The sequence below is a fragment of the Xyrauchen texanus genome, chromosome 4 (assembly GCF_025860055.1).
Source record: "Xyrauchen texanus isolate HMW12.3.18 chromosome 4, RBS_HiC_50CHRs, whole genome shotgun sequence".
Lineage (NCBI taxonomy): Eukaryota > Metazoa > Chordata > Actinopteri > Cypriniformes > Catostomidae > Xyrauchen > Xyrauchen texanus.
The window spans coordinates 50,794,716-50,817,860 of record NC_068279.1 but is presented as its reverse complement, the minus strand read 5'-3'; the positions used below and the strand labels follow the sequence as shown (position 1 = coordinate 50,817,860).

The 23,145-nt window shown below is 38.7% G+C and overlaps 1 protein-coding gene across 2 annotated transcripts in view; it reads left to right on the top strand.

The window, feature by feature from the left end:
- The window catches only part of LOC127639638 (transcription factor COE2-like), a 48,422-nt gene extending 26,933 nt beyond the window's left edge, over positions 1-21,489 (top strand). The window contains exons 7-17 of one of the 2 annotated variants that reach the window (XM_052121769.1): positions 2,352-2,433; positions 13,199-13,340; positions 13,652-13,782; positions 13,933-14,059; positions 14,569-14,657; positions 15,961-16,026; positions 16,311-16,340; positions 17,336-17,513; positions 17,754-17,939; positions 18,785-18,952; positions 21,002-21,489. In XM_052121769.1, coding sequence (XP_051977729.1) covers positions 2,352-2,433; positions 13,199-13,340; positions 13,652-13,782; positions 13,933-14,059; positions 14,569-14,657; positions 15,961-16,026; positions 16,311-16,340; positions 17,336-17,513; positions 17,754-17,939; positions 18,785-18,952; positions 21,002-21,033 — 1,231 coding nt within the window. In that variant the 3' untranslated portion in view covers positions 21,034-21,489. The remainder of the gene's footprint in view (positions 1-2,351; positions 2,434-13,198; positions 13,341-13,651; positions 13,783-13,932; positions 14,060-14,568; positions 14,658-15,960; positions 16,027-16,310; positions 16,341-17,335; positions 17,514-17,753; positions 17,940-18,784; positions 18,953-21,001) is intronic. The other variant, XM_052121773.1, reaches the window with a different exon arrangement.
- Positions 21,490-23,145: the final 1,656 nt, after the last annotated feature.

Genomic DNA, 23,145 nt, shown 5'->3' with positions numbered 1-23,145 from the left:
CGCTTAGTCTTGGAATAATACATATTGTATATGAATAATGATGTTTTGCACAGCAGCCAGCCTTTTAAAACTGAGTCTTGACCCCTTATGGTAAATCATAATAACGCTGCCAAAAACAACAACAACAACAACAACAACATATTGATTGTCTTTAGTTTTAAAAGCTCAAATCCAGAGGCAGAAGATATTATTTGCAAAAATAACAAGTCACATTGGTGTAACATACAGCAATGTGAAAAAGTTTTAGACAGTTGTGAAAAATGTTGCATAGTGAGAATGTAAAAAAAATATATAATGCTATGAATATCTTTGAGTTATCATTTAACTTCATACAAAGTTCAGTAAACATAAAATAAAACTAAATCAATATTCGTTGTGACCACCCTATGCCTTTAAAACAGCAATAATTTAATTTAATCTAAACCAATTGATCTTTACATTTTTACACTGAAACCTGTTTGAGTCAAAATATTTAAGTCTCTAGTTTTGCATTAGTTCTTTATATCAACTTCTTTTTTAGTACTTATTACAGGTTTTGTACTCCTTTTTTGAACATAAAATTGTTTATTTTTTTTATAAAAAGCCATTTTGAGCGATTTATCGTGAAACAGCACACTGTTAAACACAATAACCACTGACATGAACTATAGGGCTATTTCCCCCCCCTAAGAAATCCTATATTCACCGTGCTCTATCTAGGTTCATCCAAAAGCTGAAATGTTTTTATTTCAGAGGCTTTTGATAAAAATAAGGTGCATTTTGAACTGTTCTGAGACCAGTGCAAACAGACAACACACTGGTGGTTAGGTCCTATAGCTTTTCTATGCAGTTAAGTGCATTCACTCCTAAAATCCGACCAAAAGTTCAGTTTCAGGTTGCAGATGAAGTTTGGACCACTCAACATGTTTGGCAGGCATGGGACAATGATAATCAGTGCAGATATTCAGAATTTATAATGCATACATTTTTAACATGGTTGGCATTGATTGGATATTTATCATTAATTTGAATCAGTTATGACAGTGCAAAGAGAGAACAATTAAATTTGTTGCTAAAGTAGAAAAAAAAACAATATAAAAGATATTTTAAGTCAAATAATTTTTATTATTGTAGTTATTTATTTGTCTAGTTCCCAATACACATTATTCCAAAGCAGATTTAAAGAAAATCAGCTGTAATGTCTGTAACGGAGGTTAAAGGCATCAAGTTTTTTACTGCAGTAAAGTCTTCTGTATATTTGAATCAGGGCCGCAACCATCATAGACAATGAGAAGGATTTGTGCTTTTTATGGTTGATTCATCAAGATGAAGTGTATAATTTCTGAACCATTAGCTTCACCAAATTGTACAAATACTGACAGCTTTCAAATGTTGCTGTGTTAGGCTGGTTGGGATGTTCAAATATACAGAGATAAGTTTTAATTGCATCACAGAGCAACACAGTTTACACTTTTAAAGGGAATCAACTTACAAATAGTTTATTAATAATGACCTTTGGAAATTACACTCAAAAAGTTATTTTAGCCTATTTTTAAAATATATCCATTTCAATTTAATAACAAATTACCATCTAAGTGAACTGAATAGTCTTGAAGAAAATGTAATGACTAAAACTTGCATTTTTAAATATTTGTACATTTTATTTGGTTAAAGATTAGGCAAATCAATTAGATGGAAATTTGTTATTAAATTGAAATGGATATATTTTAAAAATAGGCTAAAATATTTTTTTGAGTGTAAGCTTGGATGTGGAAAAATAGTTTACATTATTACACACATATTTTTAAAAAGTATTACATTTGGTTTTCCCAATCCTGATTTGTGTGTTTTCTGTCTTGATTTTAAATGACCTTCAATTTTGCAAGCTACACTAATTACTGCCTTTAGTTAATTCTCCCTCTCCTGGAATGTTTGTTACTGCTGTGTTTTATCTGTGCTTCTTTCTCTCTTACACTGGGGATTTTGGGATTGAAGCAAAGCTGGGTTACCATAGTAGCAGGCCATTGTTGCGGTACAATTCACTTCTGGGATTTAAAGTCTCTCCCCCTCCATCTACTCTTCCATAAAATGCTATGTCTATTTTCAACACATCCGATCACTAAAGATAATTTCAAAATATGTCTCACATTGTAACAGACTGCTTGATCTGTTCATCCTGTGGGAGTTTCAAGCACTGCATTGTGGGGCACAAGTGTCTTCTAATCCCCTGAGGTTTCCCTGTGGTTTTTAATTTATGATTTCTTACACATTTCAATAGAATTCCTGCTTTCTGTGAGAAATATTCTCCTTGAATGAACTGAATGAAACCTGTATGTAGTTTACTGATTGGTTATCTTTTATGTTTCCTACAGATTTTTCTTGAAGTTTTTCCTAAAGTGCAATCAAAATTGTCTGAAGACAGCAGGGAACCCCAGAGACATGAGGAGATTTCAGGTATGGGTAGATACAGTATATCCATGAAAATGTTGGGGAAGCTACTTTGAGACTTCCCAAGCTACAAAGTGCTCATAGCTTAAAGTTGAAATTTTTGCTATAAGGGTTAAACAAATAAGTTAAATTGAAAATAAATCAAAGCTGAGACACTTCCTGAGAGACTTTTTCCTTTCGCTCATCGCTAACGAGTGGATCGTCTGCACCTTGTTTATTGACCATGGCGTGGTTTTGCACATAGCCATTTCTTTTTTCACAATTCGTATGTTGCGTGAACAAATTATACTGTTATTGCTGTTGCTAACTTTATAACTAGCGGGTTGATGTCGCGTGTCGGAAATCCAGTGATGCTGGTAATGGTGTTTCTCCCTGACCAGTGGTGGAAGAAGTACACATACCATGTACTTGAGTTAAAGTAAAGATACTCAAGGTAAAATATTACTCAAGTAAAAGTAGAAGTGCTGCCTTTAAACATTCACTTGAGTAAAAGTACAAAAGTATTTGCCTTCAAATGTACTTAAGTATCCAAGTACTATGATTTTTTATGGCCATAATGTCCTATTATAATTTGTCACAAGACTCTTAAGACGCTTAACTCAGTCTACATGAAGACTAATGTCACTCTTGGCACACCAATCTATTAATAAAATGACATTAATTAGTCTAAGCACATAACTGGTAATCTGGTAATCAGAAGGTTGCTGGTTCGATCCCCATAGCCACCACCATTGTGTCCTTGAGCAAGGCACTTATCTCCAGGTTGCTCCGGGGGGATTGTCCCTGTAATTGGCCTCTGTAAGTCACTTTGGATAAAAGCGTCTGCCAAATGCATAAATGTAAATGTAAACATATATATATATATATATATATATATATATATATATATATTTTTTTTTTTTTTTTTGAATTGAATTGAATACATTTTTTGTGTGTTTAATTTTGGAGGGAAGGGACTGTTCCCATAAGGTATAATACATTTACAGTATTTACTGTATATATTTTTCTCGAGTGTCTATGGTCATAATTATTAACATCCTAATGTTATGATACATTCACATAAACCTGCACAACGCCATTAAATATATCTATATATATATACACACACACACACACACACACACGAGCACACACACATACATAGAATATATATATATACACTCACCTAAAGGATTATTAGGAACACCATACTAATACTGTGTTTGACCCCCTTTCGCCTTCAGAACTGCCTTAATTATACGTGGCATTGATTCAACAAGGTGCTGAAAGCATTCTTTAGAAATGTTGGCCCATATTGATAGGATAGCATCTTGCAGTTGATGGAGATTTGTGGGATGCACATCCAGGGCACGAAGCTCCCATTCCACCACATCCCAAAGATGCTCTATTGGGTTGAGATCTGGTGACTGTGGGGGCCATTTTAGTACATTGTCATGTTCAAGAAACCAATTTGAAATGATTTGAGCTTTGTAACATGGTGCATTATCCTGCTGGAAGTAGCCATCAGAGGATGGGTACATGGTGGCCATAAAGGGATGGACATGGTCAGAAACAATGCTCAGGTAGGCTGTGGCATTTAAACAATGCCCAATTGGCACTAAGGGGCCTAAAGTGTGCCAAGAAAACATCCTCCACACCATTACACCACCACCACCAGCCTGCACAGTGGTAACAAGGCATGATGGATCCATGTTCTCATTCTGTTTACGCCAAATTCTGACTCTACCATCTGAATGTCTCAATAGAAATCGAGACTCATCAGACCAGGCAAAATTTTTCCAGTCTTCAACTGTCCAATTTTGGTGAGCTCTTGCAAATTGTAGCCTCTTTTTCCTATTTGTAGTGGAGATGAGTGGTACCCGGTGGGGTCTTCTGCTGTTGTAGCCCATCCGCCTCAAGGTTGTGCGTGTTGTGGCTTCACAAATGCTTTGCTGCATACCTCGATTGTAAAAGTTGCTCTTCTATCAGCTTGAATCAGTCGGCCCATTCTCCTCTGACCTCTAGCATCAACAAGGCATTTTCTCCCACAGGACTGCCGCATACTGGATGTTTTTCCCTTTTCACACCATTCTTTGTAAACCCTAGAAATGGTTGTGCGTGAAAATCCCAGTAACTGAGCAGATTGTGAAATACTCAGACCGGCCCGTCTGGCACCAACAACCATGCCACGCTCAAAATTGCTTAAATCACCTTTCTTTCCCATTCTGACATTCAGTTTGGAGTTCAGGAGATTGTCTTGACCAGGACCACACCCCTAAATTCATTGAAGCAACTGCCATGTGATTGGTTGATTAGATAATTGCATTAATGAGAAATTGAACAGGTGTTCCTAATAATCCTTTAGGTGAGTGTATATATATATATATATATATATATATATATATATATATATTCTATGTTATGGGAGCAGCCAATTTCCCTCCAAAATTAAACACAAAAACGTATTAATGCAGTGTTTCTGCTGCTCCCCAGAAAAAAAAATGCTATTATATACAAGTCATTTTAGTGTCAACATAATAAGCAATGTACATTATGCGTACCGATAATTGCTGCAATAATAGCTGCTGCTCTCTGCCCCGCTTAAAATCATTGGCAACGCAATTTGTTTGGAACTATTGAGAGCTACACGAATCACGTGACCGCGCGACGACGAGATCACTGTCGTAACCGTCTATGTTCGCAACTCTCATATTTAATGGCTCTGGGGTGCGTTTCCCGTACAACGACGTAACTTGCTGCTCCACTACCGTAGTACGATGCCCTGTTGAAGAAATCAACTTGCTAGTCACGACTGTTTCCCGAAACCGCAAATTGGTTGTTCAACCACGTTGGTTAATGATGTCACACATGTGATGGAGTAAAAACTACTTTTAATGAATCTGTTTGCGATTGAATTAATGCTAGATGTTTTGCTATAAATTACGGACATGTCATCTGAGGACTATCTCATATTTTTCTCAGTTATTTGCTTTATTTCCAGATTCAATCATAGGCTCGTTCTTACGCACTAGAGCACGTTCACACTTCAAAAACGGTGCTTTAAATCTATTGACAAACTAAAAGACATAAAGGACATTTGTATGTCTTCTAAATAAAAGATACTGATTGTACTGAATGTCATCTTGCTTATTTGGCTCAAGATAATAATTTATTAAGCCCACATGTTATAATAACAAGAAACTCTGCTTCTAACCACAGGTCAAGAGCTGTCGTTCCAACCACACAACTCTGCGATGCTGTTTGCGAATGTTCGTTGGAACGATGGTTTCGGGAAACACCGACTCGTTGAACTATGATGATAACGACGGAACTTGCGACCACAGTTGGCTAACGATGCTTTTGGGAAACGCACCCCTGGTTCGCGCTTAGTAGATGCCGCCAAGGCAAGTTCAAAACAAAGTGTGTGCGCGCTGTACTGTGATTGGTGGCTCGTTTGACCAGTTACGTTTTTATCCACTCATAAATAAAAAGGAACGACTGATTTTGAAAATGTAGTAGAGTAAAAAGATATTTGACTTTGAAATGTAGTGGAGTTAAAGTAAAAGTCTCCCTAAATTTAAATACTTCAGTAAAGTACAGATACGCAAAAAAGCTACTTAAGTACAGTAACGAATTACATTTACTTCGTTACTGTCCACCACTGTCCCTGACCAATCAGTGACCTGCAGGATTTTGACGTCACATTTAGTATCGGCTCGGCTCGCTTGGAACCTTGACCGAGGTGGTAATAAAAAAAGTAACATGTACTATCCACAGTGGAAAACCCCCAAAAAGTTAGCAGAGTCATGTTGAGTTGTACCGTGCAGTGGAAAAGCCCCATTTGTGGCTGCTTAGGACCCCTGAGCCACCAGGCGTCCCCACAAAGTTTTATTTTCTTTTTCTAAAAGCTGCGAGGAAGACTCAGGCATCCGTTATAGCTCAATAAGCCAGGTATAGGGGGCCCGCTTGTGGCCCGAGTAGGAAGGGAAAATGTAATGATCCAGAGGGGGGAGGGGTTTGCAGGGGGCCTCCCAGTAGGATTTCGCTTAGGGCCCCCATATGCTCAGAAACGGCCAACAGAACTGTCCAAAAGAACCAACTAACTTAAATGAATCAAAGTTCCGGAATCTAATTATAAGGGGATCTATTTTAATTTTAACCTGTTTTGTTTACCGTTTTCCCTTCGCTACCTGAGAGAGAGAGGATGGTTTAGTTTAGTTGTTTGTTTACTCCCTTGGCTCTATTGCTGCCAATATAATGTGACAAATATCACATTTTATGACGCTACAGTGCTACTTGTTGGAAGTAGCTTGCTACTTGAAAAGCTGCACTTTTGTGAAAATGGCTGAGATGAAAAGTATATACTGAAAAATTTAGTTCAGTTAGTAGCATCACTACTTTTAGCTAACAACACAGTGAAAAAGACTAGTCAGAGAGAAAGCAGTGGAGTGGGAAAAACAGGGAGCATCAGGAAATCAGTCGAGGTGCTTCAGGAAGTTGTCAAGATTTGAGTGATGGGCTCCAGATGGGAGAGGTCAGACTCTGTGACCCAGGAAGTGCTCACTGGGGACTCTCCTGTTCCACTTCCTCTCACTTGTCTTTCACTACCATAGCCTATGTCTGTCATGACACTTTTCCATGCTATAATGTAATTTATTTGTAACTTTTTCTGTGTATGTTTTTCTTTTTGTAGGTTTTTTGCTGTAATTAATGGGTGTGGTGCTCTGACATTATAGAGAAATTACAAATATTTACAAATTATTTATATTACTTATTCATAGACTTATTCATATGGTATTGTCTTCTCTTGCATATAGTTTTTATCACCGCAGTCTTTTTTTTTTTTACATAAAAGCTCTGAATTTATCTTATATACAGCAGTGGAAGCACATGAGATTCACTCCATGTTTTCTTTAAGTTAGGGCACAGATTTAGATAAAGAGATATAATATACAGTAAAGAAGGGAAGTATGAGTTGGAAAGATGGGAGAGAGAGAGAGAGAGAGAGAGAGTCAGTCAGTATACAGCGCTAAGGACATGACAGCATCGGGAGATGAATCCATGAGAAAACGGAAAGGAAAGAAGTAGAGAGCTAGAACAATGACTGAAGTATTTTAATCTAAATTTTGTTCATCTAAGGCCAGATAAAACCACTAACAGTAAAATATGTGTCTTTAGTGTGTCAAAATTCTAAGAATTAATTAATTTTACTCTTATTCCTGAACTCAAGAATAAGTGTGATTCATAAAGTTTGCCTGAGTTTTCAGAAGGTTTCAACAACTAATTAATAAACTCTGAATATTACAAAAATTATAAAAATCAATGATTAATGATTTACACAGGATTCAATTATTAGTAAAACAAATTTTTTATCCCTTTTCTCCCAATTTGGAATGCTCAATTTCCACTACTTAGTAGGTCCATATGGTGGTGCGGTTACTCATCTCAGTCAGGGTGGTGGAGGACAAGTTTCAGTTGCCTCCGCTTCTGAGACCGTCAATCCGCCCATTTTATCATGTGGCTCGCCGTGCATGACACCATGGAGACTCACAGCATGCTACTCTCCATGATCCACACACAATTTACCACATGCCCCATTGAGAGCGAGAACCCCTAATCGCGATCACGAGGAGTTACCCGATGTGACTCTACCCTCCTTGGCAACCGGGCAAATTTGGTTGCTTAGGAGACCTGGCTGGATTCACTCATCACACCCTGGATTCGAACTTGTGACTCTAGAGGTGGTAGTCAGCGTCAATACTCGCTGAGCTAACCAGGCCCGCAATTATGATTAGCTGAATATCTTTGCACTAGCACTAGTCTTGCCCAAGGTCACTACACCATGTGGTGTCATGTGGGCCGGGAATCGAACCACCAACCCTGCGATTAATGGCCGACCTGCTCTACCATCTGAGCCACAGCTTATATGTTGTATATATGTATATTTAACTGAAATCCTATATATAACTTTATAACAGTTGTCCTGTTATATTTCTTCTGTTTATATTTATATCGCAACATTTTGCATTTAGATTTTTGCAACCTTCAATTTGCACATTGTTTAGGGGATAACATTCTGCATGATGTGGAATAATCTTTTAAAATACAGGAAATTACATTTGACTTTCTCATTTGATTAATCAAAGAACAGAAAATAACCCATTAAATCATGAACGAATGAATGCTGTCATACCAGCTGGGACAAATTGCCTTTGCAGTCTCACTATTGGCTTGACATCACTGAAGTCCTTATTTCACAACACTTTATCATTTAAGAATCAGGCTTAAACTTTGCTGAAAGTTGCTTTTACTGTCTTTATAAAAAGCTTTTACTCTTACACAAGTCCTACTCGTTGCTAAGAAGAGCTTAAGACTATTCTTAAGAGTATTTCTGAGAAATGTTATGCATACGGTCACTGAATAGATATGTGAAATTTATCAAAACTGAAGGAGCATGGAAACTTTCCCTTTGGCCTAGTTGGTTTACAATCTGAATTTCTGAGATCTGAATTTGAGAGAATTCTATTTGGCGTTCTGAATTTCCTTTTAATCGGAAAATGTAAAAACATTGAATATTGGGGGCCTGAGTAGCTCAGTAAGTACAGATGCAGACTATTACCCCAAGAGTTGCGAGTTCGAATCCAGGGCGTGCTAAGGGACTCCAGCCAGGTCTCCTAAGCAACCAAATTGGCCCGGTTATGAGGGAGGGTAGTCACATGGGGTAACCTCCTCCTGGTCGCTATAATGTGTAGTTCCCCTTCTGTCGCTCTCTCCACGTTGTGTCAGAGAAGCGACACTAGGGGTCTCTCTTGAGCGCCGATATTCACCTCTGATCTATGAAAAAAGGCCAATGAGAAGTTGGCAGCCGGTATTTGCATGTCCCGCCCCCAGACATACGGGTATTTAGGCGGCGCAAATACAGGAGTTCATTCAGAAAATTTCTTCGGAGCCGATGGTCGTGCATGCAGTCTGCTGCGAGTTACACACCAAGTTCCTGTTTAATCCTCTGATGCTCTGCATGCTGTTGAATTTGACGGCGCATAACAGCGGCTTTCTCCTTCGTGCACGGCTGTGCATTCTTGCCCCTGGGCGCTTCGACAGCGCAGACAACTCGAAAGAGTTATTCTAAAAGAGTAAAGACTCCGCCCAGCAGTCCTCAGTGGTGAAGAAACAGACGGAAGCTATTTCACACATCTTGCCCTGCCGCAAACCTGCCGCCAGGGGCCATGCCCTGTCTGCTCGCCGAGGGCGTCCTCCTGCGGCTTTCAAGAAAGAAAGAAAGTGGTGCTCCGCCTCAACTAACGAAGAGAGTGGGCCCAGCTCTCAGCCCCAGCGTCGAGCTCCCCGCAGAAGTTGGAGGCCCCTCGTCTCACGGACCCCCTCGAGGACCCGGAAGACTCCCAGGCGCTCCTGAGATGACCGACCCAGAGACCGAGACGATAGCTCCGGAGCTGGTAAGACCGCTCCGTTCCCCGGTGGAGGGCCGGAAGGAGAATTTTTTGTTAAATTCTGTACACTCTATAGAGCTATTTCCTTTTTGTCTCTGGGTCACCTGGCCTGCAAATGCCATTCTCACGGCACTCTGCTTTCAGGCCTCAACAGTCCCGGTTCCTGGACGCGGTGTCCCCGCCAGTCCAGAGGACGCCAACATCAGATCTCCTCCTCAGTCACGAACCCGCCCCCTGCCGGGTGCGTGGAGCAAGGTAAGTGCTTTGAATCTATTCTCAGCACCGGAGCCTCGGGCCGCTTCACTGCCTCCCGACGCTGCATTACCTGTTCCGCACCGCTGCGAACCCTCGCCGGGTACGTCCAAAATACTCGTCCCCTTGGTGCCCCAGCACGGAGCTTAGAGGCGTGGCTTTCACTGCCCAGTCCGTCATGCTGGCTACACCGGACCATTCGACTCGGTTAGCAATTCAGTTTGCCAGGCCTCTGCCCCCCTTAGTGGGCGTTAATTTTTCCGCAGTACACGGCGAACATGCCCATTCCCTGCGCAAAGAAATCGCCTCCCTTCTAATCAAGGACGCGATAGAGCCTGTCCCTCCAACCGAAACGAAGAAGGGTTTCTACAGCCCTTACTTCGTTGTACTCAAGAAAGGCGGCGGCTTACGACCGATCTTGGACCTACGAGTTTTCAATCGGACCCTGTCCAAACTCCCGTTCAAAATGCTCACCCAGAAACAAATTCTATCTGGTGTCCGGCATCTAGATTGGTTCGCAGCGGTAGACCTGAAGGACGCGTACTTTCACGTCTCGATTCGCCCTCGACACCGACCCTTCCTACGGTTCGCGTTCGACGGCCAGGCATATCAGTACAAAGTCCAGTACAAATACCGGCTGCCAACTTCTCATTGGCCTTTTTTCATAGATCAGAGGTGAATATCGGCGCTCAAGAGAGACCCCTAGTGTCGCTTCTCTGACACAACGTCTCGTTCCCTCCATCGGGGAACGGAGGTTACATACGTAACCTAGACATTCTTGCTCTTAGTGAGGATTGTGGTGAGTTGTGCATTGATGCTGCAGAGAATAGTGCGAAGCCTCAATGCGTGCTATGTCTCCACGGTAACGCGCTCAACAAGCCACGTGATAAGATGCACGGCTTGATGGTCGTGTTGCAGTCAGCTGCGAGTTACACACCTGTTCCTGTTTCCACACCTGTTCCTGTTCCCCTCCTGGGATCTCTCAGTGGTCCTCACGTGCCTTCAGAGACCCCTTTCAAGCCGCTAGAATCAGTTGGACACAGGGCCCTCTCTCTAAAGACTGCTCTGCTGATCGCGCTCGCCTTCATCAAGAGAGTCTGGGACCTGCAAGCATTCTCTGTTAGCGACACTTGCCTGAAGTTTAGTCCGGCAGACACACATGTAATCCTAAGACCGCGACCGGGTTACGTGCCCAAGGTTCCTACCACGCCCTTCAGAGACCAGGTAGTGAACCTGCAAGCGCTTCCCCGGAAGGAGGCAGACCCAGCCCGTTCGTTGCTGTGTCCAGTACGAGTTTTGCGTACCTACTTGTACTCCACACAGAGCTTTAGATGTTCTGAGCAGCTCTTTGTCTGCTTTGGTGGACAGCGGAAAGGGAACGCTGTCTCCAAACAGAGGCTTTCCCACTGGGTGGTGGACGCCATTTCATTGGCCTATCACACCCAGGCTGTGCCCCCCTTGCGGGTCCGAGCACACTCAACAAGGAGTGTTGTGTCCTCATGGGCACTGGTCAGGGGCACCTCCCTGGCAGACATATGTAGAGCAGCGGGTTGAGGAACACCTAATACCTTTGCGAGATTTAACAATCTCAGGGTTGAGTCAGTATCGTCCCATGTTTTCTCAGGTCCGAGCCGGTAGAACTCGGTAACACGCTGACGGACTGGCCGGGTGGATCGCTTGCACCTAGTGCACTTTCCCTCGGTCGAGGTAAAACTGTGCGCTTTCTCTCCCAGTAGATTCCGTATATTCGGATCCCTGGATGACTCATCCCTAGCCCTGTGGGTCCGCAATTCGGCGGAGGAATTCGCTGACCCAATCCACTGCAGGTACTCAAATCTACCCTGTACAGGATTAGGTGCTCCACAGGTCAGGACTCCTGCGTGGACTCCTCCTGTGTGTATATTCCAAGGTGGGGTCCCCTTGCGAGTGAATCCGCATCTCCCTTAGGCAGTTCCAGCTGCCCTCCGGATGCCGTGCTGTATCAACACCCCCTCCTTGAGGCTGGATCTACCACTGTGCCATTTTTCCACATGTGACCTGAATGGCCCATGTGATGTATTCACCACCATACCTCCCCATCCCTGGGCAGGTGTGGTCTCCGCAGGGTCTTTTTCCCCTGAAAGAATAGGAAACTTGGTAAGACCCCCTTCCCACGATGTGTGTAAGGGCCCCAGCCGTTTGGCTCTATGCGAGAAACATAGAGAGAAAAGAGGCCCGGCTAGGCTCGACCCCTTCCCAGGTTGGCAAGCGTTACCTTGTTCCCCTGCTTAGGGTAACCAAAAGGATTCAGACGACTTTTTATGGGGCATTGGGGAAGGGTACGTGCAGTCTGACACAACTGGTCGCCTTTGCACGTAAAATACCTGCCCGCTCTTGTGTCAGCAGTAAACGTACACGGCTCAGCGCATGGAGTGATTTGAATTGGACCCCTAGTTCTTCGACACAACATCGAAGTGAGCGACAGACGGGGAACGTCTAGGTTACAGATGTAACCTCCATTCCCTGATGGAGGGAACGAGACGTTGTGTCCTCCCGGCCACGTCGCTGAGCTGAGCCACTGAATTAACTCGACGTATTTCTCCGCTTTTATACCCGTATGTCCGGGGCGGGGTATGCAAATACTGTCTGCCTAATTCCCATTGGCCTTTTTTCATAGATCAGAGGCATATTCGGCGCTAAAGAGAGACCCCTAGTGTCGCTTCTTCAACACAACGTCTCGTTCCCTCCATCAGGGAATGGAGGTTACATCCGTAACCTAGACATTTTGTTACATGTCACATGTCTAGAATTCAAATACTTTATTCATTGTTTTAGTTATAATGAAGAATAAGGAGAATTATTTAAAATGTATAGAGAGAGATGAATTGAAATACTTTTGTGGATTCTGAAATCACGATTTTCTCATCTGCTCTTTGGTTTTTATATGTGTAAGGCTTTCCATTCTGGTTTAAGAATGCCAAGAAAACTATGGGTTTTAAATACACAGTAGTCAGTTTTTCAAACTGACATTGCAAATAAATAATTTATCATATTGTGACATAATAAATCAGTCAGTGCATTATTTAATTGACAATCGCTCCCCATTCTCACAGGTGGTTTTGTCCACCACAGTAAGTGTGGATGGTGCTGTATTAGCCATTTCTGATAATATGTTCGTACACAACAACTCCAAACATGGACGTCGTGCTCGAAGAATGGATTCTGGTGAGACGATGGAGACCAGTGTGGAATATGGTGAGATTCAGAAGAAATAGCATTGACTTGTTTTCTGTAATAGAAATGACTTTAATAAGAATTAGTTGTTAAATAATAGTAGAAGGCTAAAATGTGTTGTTTAATGTTTCATTGTTGAGTGGTCATTAACCTGCAATCATAAAAATGGGGAGGGGTATCGAAATCTATTTTAGCCTGTATACTGTTGAAAAAATGTGATCTATGGTTACTTTTGGGAAAATACTGTCGGAAGTTTCTAAGACTTTCAATAACAATAATTTGGATCATTGACACTATATTCATTTTCTTCCTCTCTTCTCTCTACACTTCAGCTACACCCTGTATCAAAGCCATCAGCCCTAGTGAAGGCTGGACTACAGGAGGGGCTATGGTCATTGTGATTGGGGAAAACTTCTTTGATGGTCTTCAGGTTGTCTTCGGGAGCATGCTAGTGTGGAGTGAGGTAAATATGAAGAGGATATAGGAGCATTCTTTAAGTGATTTGGAATGAGGAAAACTTTGGTCATTTTTGGAGAATAAGCTCAATGATAATGTGTCAAAGTTTTTCTACAATGTAATTAAAGTGCTTGTTTTTCTGTCATTGCTTACACAGTTAATCACTCCTCATGCAATCCGGGTTCAGACTCCTCCCCGACACATTCCAGGGGTCGTGGAAGTCACACTATCTTATAAATCCAAGCAGTTCTGTAAAGGAGCTCCAGGACGCTTCATTTACACCGGTAAATACACAACCAGACATCCTTATGAACACTCATCTTTATTTAATGTGCAGAAACAATTAGAAGTAAGCCATTCATAGATGGACATCCTGAACCTTCCTGAGCACAAACACTGTGGCTCTGTCAAGCATTCTAAACATTGCACTGTTACAGTAGTTTGATTGGCTCTTTCTTAACCAATGGTGTGAGTTTGGGGTGTGACTCTCTGTTGGAGGCAGGTTGAAAGGGGCAGTTTGAGTGTTTCGGAAACCTGTTGTAAATAAGCAATATTGTTTCCAGTTCCATTTGGTGTCACAAGCAATGCAGAAACTTCATACTTCACTATTAACCATTTCTGCACACTGACAGACACTGATATTGTCAATTATAACAAGAGTGGTCATTGGGTCATACAGTACATGAATACATTACCGGATTCCTGCGTAAATACAGACTGTGGAATTTAAGCATGATAGCAATATTTAGGTTGCTGTTTTAATGAGTATTCTCACTTATGATTATCTTTTTAGCACTAAATGAGCCAACTATTGACTATGGCTTCCAGAGACTTCAAAAGCTTATCCCCCGACACCCCGGTGACCCCGACAAGATGGCGAAGGTTAATGTATTTTCATTTGTGCATTTGACAGACATTTTAATCCGCAGCAATTTTCAATGCATTCAAGGTATCGCCTACATTTTATCAGTATGTATGTTCATATTTGAACCACCAACCTTGTTTTGCTAGCCACATGCCCTACCAACACTAAAACTTCTTGTTGTTTCAGTATAAAACAAGTGTCCATGCTGCCTTAAAATTTCAAGGTTTGTCAACTTGAGATGGAAAGTTGACACAGTTGACTTAAATGTATACAACTCTTAAATTAGCATAATGTATTTTTTATAAACTTCATTTTCTTAGTTTAATAAACTTGATTTTAATTTAGTTCAAACTGAAAAGTTAAATTCATTTGATTTTATCATTATTTTTGCTGTATACCATAGTTGTAGTTTTTTTCACCTTGTACTTAAAGGGATAGTTTACCCAAAGGTGGAGATTTATAATAAAAAAGGACATAAATAATGAACTTTTATGGATTACTTTTATGCTGCCTTTATGCCCTTTTCGCCCTTATGAGATTTGGCAAACATTCACTTGCATTTTCTGCACCTACAGAGTTGAGATATTTTTCTCAAATCTTAATTTGTGTTCTGCAGAAGAAAGTAATTCATACACATCTGGGATGGTATGAGGGTTAGTAAAAGATGAGAGAATTAATTTAGATGAACTATCCTTTTAAAAAATAAAATGCAACCAAAGGATTCACAGTCAGAACATCATCTGTTGCCTCATGCAAACTTGCATGAACCTCAACACTTCACATGCAAAGCGAGTATTCACAAGTAATTTCACTACTAGATATAGTACAATAAGCTCTGAATAATCAAAATATGATAATAAACAGAAAGTGACAACAAATAGCAATAACAACAGCATAATTAAAAGCAGCAAAGGTTAAAACAAGAAAGTGATTCACATAATTCTCTTTTTTCATTTATGCTGAAAAGTTTGATAACTTTACACAAGTTCAGACAACAAAAATTTGGACAAGTGTTTTCTCAAGGATGGGAAAGTTATTATAATGATACATTTTATGATATCAAAAAAATTAATACAATTATAATTATATATATATATATATATATATATATATAATAATAATAAAAAATTATATATATATATATATATATATATAATTTTTTTTTATTATTTATTTATTTATTTATTTACTTTTTACAGTGAATTAAGCTTGGTTACTAATTGCTGCTGTATGCACAGAACTGCTTTCTCATATACACTCAAACATAGACCCACGGATATTGCATTATTTCACTAATCTCGTTGGTGTTCTGTATTGTAGGAAATGTTACTTAAAAGAGCAGCTGATGTTGTTGAGTCACTTTATGGAAATACCCCCAGCAATCAGGTAACTAATGAAACGCAATTATTTTTATTTTTGTGATAAACACTAATATCATGTATGTGTACTTTAACAAATTATTTACTATATATTAAAGTACTATATATTAATTAAACATTCCAAGCATTAGGGTCCAAATGTTTGAGACCACTAGTGAAAATTCCTCTGTGTTGCATTTTTCTAATCAATCAAGTTTTTCCATTACAATTCAGATTATAAGCATAATTTAAATGAAACATTGAACATGAATTTCAGAATTTCTTAGTGTTCCCTTTTTTCTTTAATGACAGCAGGCACTCGAGCTAGCATGGACTCCACAGGTTTGTGCAAAACTTGATGATCCATGTTATCCCAGCATGATTTTACAATGTTCTATGTTGCTTTTTATGTAAATTCAACTTATGGTAATTTTATGTCAGCATAACTAGAAAATATTTGTTAAAAAAATTTATCAATTCATTAAACTTTATTTACTAAAAAAGGTATGTTACAGGAATAAATAATAGTACCCTGTTTTAAATGAACATTTATTATTGTTTCTGCTTCGTTTAATCAGCTATAAAAAAAACAATGACTAAGGTCAGTCATTAAACTTGATTCCTCAAAGAAGTTCAGCTATGCACATTCACACGTGCAAGGAAACATTACACAAACAGGATCCAACTTCACCAAAGGCAAAACTAATAATCACCCTAATGGTTACTTTACACAAAACAACTAATTATATTAAAACAACATCAATAATACTAAAAAGAGCAAAGCTCTCTATGAATTCTTAATAACAACTAATTAAATGCCCCAATAAGTTCCTTTTGACCAAACAAACATGCTTAAATTATTCAAGTGCAAGGGCTTATGGGTATTCCCCACAACCTCATTTCAGTACTTGATCGTTTGAGTTAGTAGTCCTTAAGATCTTAATTTTATGGATTTTTAAGCTAAAAAAGTTTAAGGAACTCACAATTATTCATTTACTTTGTGTTCACTTTATAATGGATTCTTTTTTGTGTGTTGTACACATTAAATACAAATTAAGTAAAGCTAAAAAAATTATAAATATGTACATTTCTGTGTATAAGCTATTTATTTTATACATTTTAATTGTTGAGCCAAATAAACATTTTTTTTTTTTTTAAATTTGGTCTCAGACTTTTGGGCCTCATTTGTAAAGCATGGTTGAAAGCTGAATTAATCTGTATATATTCTGTGCATTTTACAAGCTACAATTTTAGAACATTAGTAATGTCACATAATTTGTATAGTTTTGCTATGGTGCTTTGCATTGAATCAAAATGTGTTTTATTTTTTGGTGTAGGACATGTTGTTGAAACGGAGTGCAGACATTGCTGAGGCTTTGTACAGCGTGCCACGATCCCACAGCCAGCTGCAGGCCATGCCGAGTTCCCCTGTCCATGGCAGTGTCATGGGCCTCAGCTCCTATCCCACTCAGCTGGGCATCAGCATTGGGGAACCTGTGCAAAACAATAGCCAAGGTTAGGACCCTAATTAAATTATCCCAAGATTTACAACTGTTAGTCCTTGCACCATTCAATGAAGCATGTTTATGAGGAGTTGTTCCTGATCACCAAATGTCCAAATATTTGTATATATAAAAAACAAATACCAGTAATATTCTTCCACAACTATGATCACTTTTTTGCCATTGTTTTTGAATAAATTGGCTGGATTATTAATAGCATTGTAATACTTTTTTGTAATTTGTATTTACCAAGGTTATACGCGTAACTCCAGCAGCATGTCACCACGGGGCTACCCTTCAGCCTCGACCCCTCACCAGTCAGGTTATGGGTCTAATGCAGGCATGAGTGCAAGTTACGGGGCAGTACCCATGAGTAGTCTGGGTGTTCCAGGATCACCTGGCTTTAACAGTGCCTCCCCAAACAGCTCTCCATATGGTAGTGAGTATCAGATTTGACTTAACCCTTAACCCAGTATTGACTTGATCCTAAAATGCATATCTTGGGTCTTTAGTGACCGGGGACCTAATTAATTTTTTGGAGTTATGCCCCCTCCTCTTTAGTATTCCTTAACATTTCTCACAAATTAGTTCTGTATTCATACAATTGACTACTATATCATGTCAATCTTCTGTGCAACGATTGTGAATTAATAGTATTCCATATGCGTATACACATACATAATATACATGGTGATTGTTACTCAAGGTGCCACTGTCATTTTAGTGACTGATTTGATTTACATTTGACATCTTTATATGACGTAAAAGCAATGCAAATGTAAACTATAGCAAGTAAAACACATGGAGAGCATGAAATGGCTATTGCCATTGGCTTTTGGGCAAGTTGTTTGTCTATTTAAATGTAAAACATGTCTGAGAAGTACAGGGCATATGTGTAGCTTATGTGTAATGTGTGTTTGACAGCCAGTTGCGTCTCTTAAAATGTCTGCATGGAAGTAATGAATCCTGTTCTATCACTTGTTGCATCATGTCTTGCAAGCAAAATGTAACAGAATTTATTCTATTCTATTAATTTCTAATTGTCTTAAAAATGCTATGAAAATATTGCACTCTAGATTAATTTGTGGTAGATAAACATGTTGGGTCGATAAAGACCTAAGGTATAATAATGTTTGGTGAAACAACCATGCATTTCAGGGTTAAATTTCCTTTTCATCACTGTAATTGTAAAAATAAAAGATTGTCTTTGATTTAAAAATACGGTTTGAGATTTGAAAATAGAATGAAATGAGAATTAAATCAAATTTCAACCCTTTTTTTCAGTCATGCCATCTAGCCCGAATGTTCCAGGTTCCAGTTCCTCATCCTCCCTCCTGTCCTTCTCTTCTTTCCCATCCTCGACCAAACAAAAAAGTGCCTTTGCTCCTGTTCTGAGACCACAGGGTTCCCCTTCACCTGCCTGCCCAACCACAGGAGGAAACAGCTTTAGAGGTGTATATTGCAACAGATTTACAGATCTTCTTAATAATTTTTCAAAAATGAGTTTGGTTGTGTTTGGGTGACTGGTTTTGCTTTAAAAAAATAACTTTTTTTTAATGTTTATGTTAAAAGATGTTATATAGACCATTAGTAAAAGTATATTCTGGATGGTGAAAAGAAAATTTTTTGATTGATCCAAAATCCTTTCTTTTCAGCTAAACAAACTGTTCAGACATTCTGGGGAGAAATCACTAAACAGTTTTGCGTATAGTTTAAGCAGGCCCAATCAGTTCTGATATAGCATTGCATCTTAAGTATTTAAATGACATCATTGTCATTCTTTTTTGCGCAAACATGCCTTCTTTCTATGAAAATTAAGCTCATTATACATTGCGCTTCATTCGCAAAACTCTGTGCTATTTGCATTGCGCAATTTTCATTGCAGTATTACCGCCCGAGGAAAGCAGGCGGTAAACAACATTTTATTTGAAGTAGATGTTTGTGTAAATTCTTTACAAATAATGGTAGCAGGAACACATCAAATAATGATCATATGATGGAGAAGAGTGTTATATCCTGGCACATATCGAAATGCGCCATTAAGTCAAGTGCAATTTCTGCATGTTAAAGAGGTGATTCCGGTGTCTGGATCACAGTAGTGGAGTGATGCTGTACAGTCTCGGCAGAGAGAGCCATGATCATGGTGATCTGATGCATCCTCTGCTTTATAATGCTCAAAACCAGTCCGAAAAATTGGAATTGCGCCATGCACCATGCATTACATTCACCACAGATTTAACACCCATGATAGATCGGTATAATTCCTTTAGTGAAAAGGGCACTAAACCAGTGCATATAGCATCTGCAAACAAACATCGATTTTACCAAACACAATTCATTCTTAGTGAATCTCCCCTCTATCTGGATACCTCACTGGTAAACATTATATGACTTGCACCATGACTTGAATTTACCGGGTACAGGACACAATTTTTATGGGTGAGAATGCCCCATCATGTCCCTCAGTCCAGATTAAAAGACTATCCCAGATGTGTATGACTTTCTTTCTTCTGCAGAACTCAAACAAAGATTTTTGGAAGAATATCTCAGCTCTGTATGTCCATAAAATGCAAGTGAAAATGTGCCAAATTTTTGAAGCTCCAAAAATCACTAAGACATCATAAAAGTAATCCATACGACTTCAGTAGATTAATTAATGTCTTCTAAAGCTAAATGTGAGGTGTGTGTAAGGAATAGATCTATATTTAAAAACTTTTGTTTTCTAAAAATGTTTGCTCCTGGCCAGCTCATTGACGAGGGTGGAGTTCAAACAGCCTCATGATTTAAGCCTCCTCTGCATAGATATTCATATGTTGATCCCTTATAAGCAGCTGTTCCTATGGACCGCGATACTATTTCCACACAAAAGCAGTTTATTCAGCGATCTGAGCAAGGAGCTTTGTCTGAGGCATCTCCTCCATTCACTTGTACTCAAACTGATTCAAATAGCTCTCCTTGTTGACCGTTCCAAGATGGGGAATAAGGTATGTATGACCAGCCGAATAAGGTATCTATGTAGGATTCTCTATGCTCCTCTGTTGTAAACAACACTGCGCTTCCATATTTTTTCGTATTTCAAGTGTCAGTTCTTGCGTGAACTTGCCAACACACTTACGTGAGAGGTATTCGACCCTCGTGAATTTTTTGTAAAAAAAAGTTTTAAATATTTATCTATTTATAAGACATTAATTAATCCACTATGAGTCTTATGGATGACTTTTATGATGGTAATGTGTGTTTTTTTAGAGATTTAAATTTTTCACCTGCATTTCAGAGCTGATATATTCTTCTAAAAATCTTAATTTGTGTTCTGAAGAAGAAAGTCCTGCACATCTGGGATGGCATGAGGGAGAGTAAATGATGAGAGAACTTTCATTTTTGGGTGAACTAATAATTTAAATGTATGTACATTTCTTAAAAAAAAATACTATATATATATATATATATATACAGCAGCATTTTATTGTTGTAAGTTTTAATTATTATTTTTTTTTTCTCCAGCAATGACAGGCCTTGTGGTGCCCCCAATGTAGAAGATGAGCCATTACCAAAAACAAGCTTCACAGCCAGTGGCTAGAATTGGCCTGAGACCAACGCTGTCCCTTCCTCCCACTTATTTATAAAACATCTGCTTTTGAAAACCACACGGAGGGGATAAAATACTTCAGATATTGTGTCATTTAAACAGTTGCAGTCTGTTCACACATAAGTCTGTCGTCTTTGATGAAGAAGAAAACTCAAGAGCCTTCAAGAGAATTAAGACAAATTCAAGACATTTTGGGCACCTTCTGAAAAATATAACCAACCGCTCTTTTAGGCCTAAACAAACTTGTGAGGAGGTCGCAAAAAAAAAAAAAAAAAAAAAAAAGCCAAAAAGATGTATACTGTAATTTCTTCATGAAACTTTAATTACACTTCCTTAAGCTTTTTATAATGGATTTGCAGACACTAGAACAATTTACAGTGGAGATTTTCTACCATATACTGAGACAAACATATCCTTTAATTGAAAATGTGTTTTTAAAATTATATATCCAGCATTTCATTTAGAGAAACAGAAAATGTTTATTTAGATTTAGGTTTATGAACTGATTACCTCATATACTGACTTATTTAATGACAAAAACTATATAAGTTATATTTTTAGGTTAAGTACTAATATAAGGAAACTTGAACTTGTATTTGTATTGCATTGTTATTATTATCTATTTGTTTTTTTCTGTAAACATTTTAAATGTTGCCATTTTTATTGGTGGTAAAATAGTGATTGTAGATTTTTACATATAAAAGAGTTTTGTGGACAACATGTTAATTCTTTTCCATCTTTGTCTATATATGTTTGTAAGAAAGTTTGCACTTTGTTAAGAACAAGTCAAATAGCAAAACTTTGATACTAAGGATCACAGAGTTTTTCAAATTCTGTTCACAAAAAAATATGCTTTTGTTTGTTTTCACTGCTCCCAGATCACACACTACATTATCTCCTTGTTGTCTTATATTCATTATTTATAAGCACTGCATGTGGTAATGCACTACACACATCTTACTGACTGCTTAAAATACTGGATGTGCAAGTTATAATTCCAATTAGCACTCAGTAACTGCAGCAAAAGATCAGGCCAAATTTAGAAATTACTTTGAGGTTGTGAGGCATATCATGATGACCTTCTTATTTATAAAGTTTTTCCCATTTTTATTGCTTCAAAATATTTCTGTAATCTGACATACTTGAACAAAACATTAACAAAAGGATTTTTTCTCCATTATTCCCACACTTATTCCTTTCACAAAACTTCATGGACGTGACAAGATAAATTACACTTAAACTGAAGTATGTGTGCTGTATAAAAATTTTACTCAAAAGTTGAAGTTTCAAGACAAAATATATTTGAAAGTAAAATATTCCACATTTAATAAGTATTCAAAAATAAAAGCAAACTTTTTGTTTGCTTATAAAAGAGATTTTCTGATTTAAAGTAACTTTGACATATCCATGGCCACAGAGGTGGGTAGAGTAGCCAAAAACTGTACTCAAGTAAAAGTACAATTATTTCAAAAACATGGTGTTTACATGGTGTCCCGATTAATTAATCGCGATTAATTGCATATACAAATATTTAGCCGAGAAAGCCCCTCATATAACAATAATTCAATATATAATGATGAAATAATTATATAGTTATCTTTAAATATTTCAAAATTATATATATATTTAAAAAAATATTCAGATAATTAAAATGCATTACATTCTTGTGGCAGAAGAGTTAATCATGGATAAGACAATACAAAAAGCGGCTTTAAGTCAAGTCAATTTAATTTTTATTGCGCCTTTCACAACACACTGCCTCCGAAGACCTCCGGGACAACAAATCCCAGAAGACCTCTTTCTTCAGTCGGACGGCTTCCCTGACCACCAGTGTCCACCACGGTGTTCGAGGGTTACCACCCCTTGTGGCACCTAAAACCTTGAGGCCACAGCTCTCCACCATGGCTTCGGCAATGGAAGCTTTGAACATTGCCCACTCCGGTTCAATGTCCCCGACCTCTACAGGGATGCCTGAAAAGCTCCACTGGAGGTGTGAGTTGAAGATCTCGTGGACAAGGACCTCCTCCAAACATTCCCAGTTCACCCGCATTACTCGCTT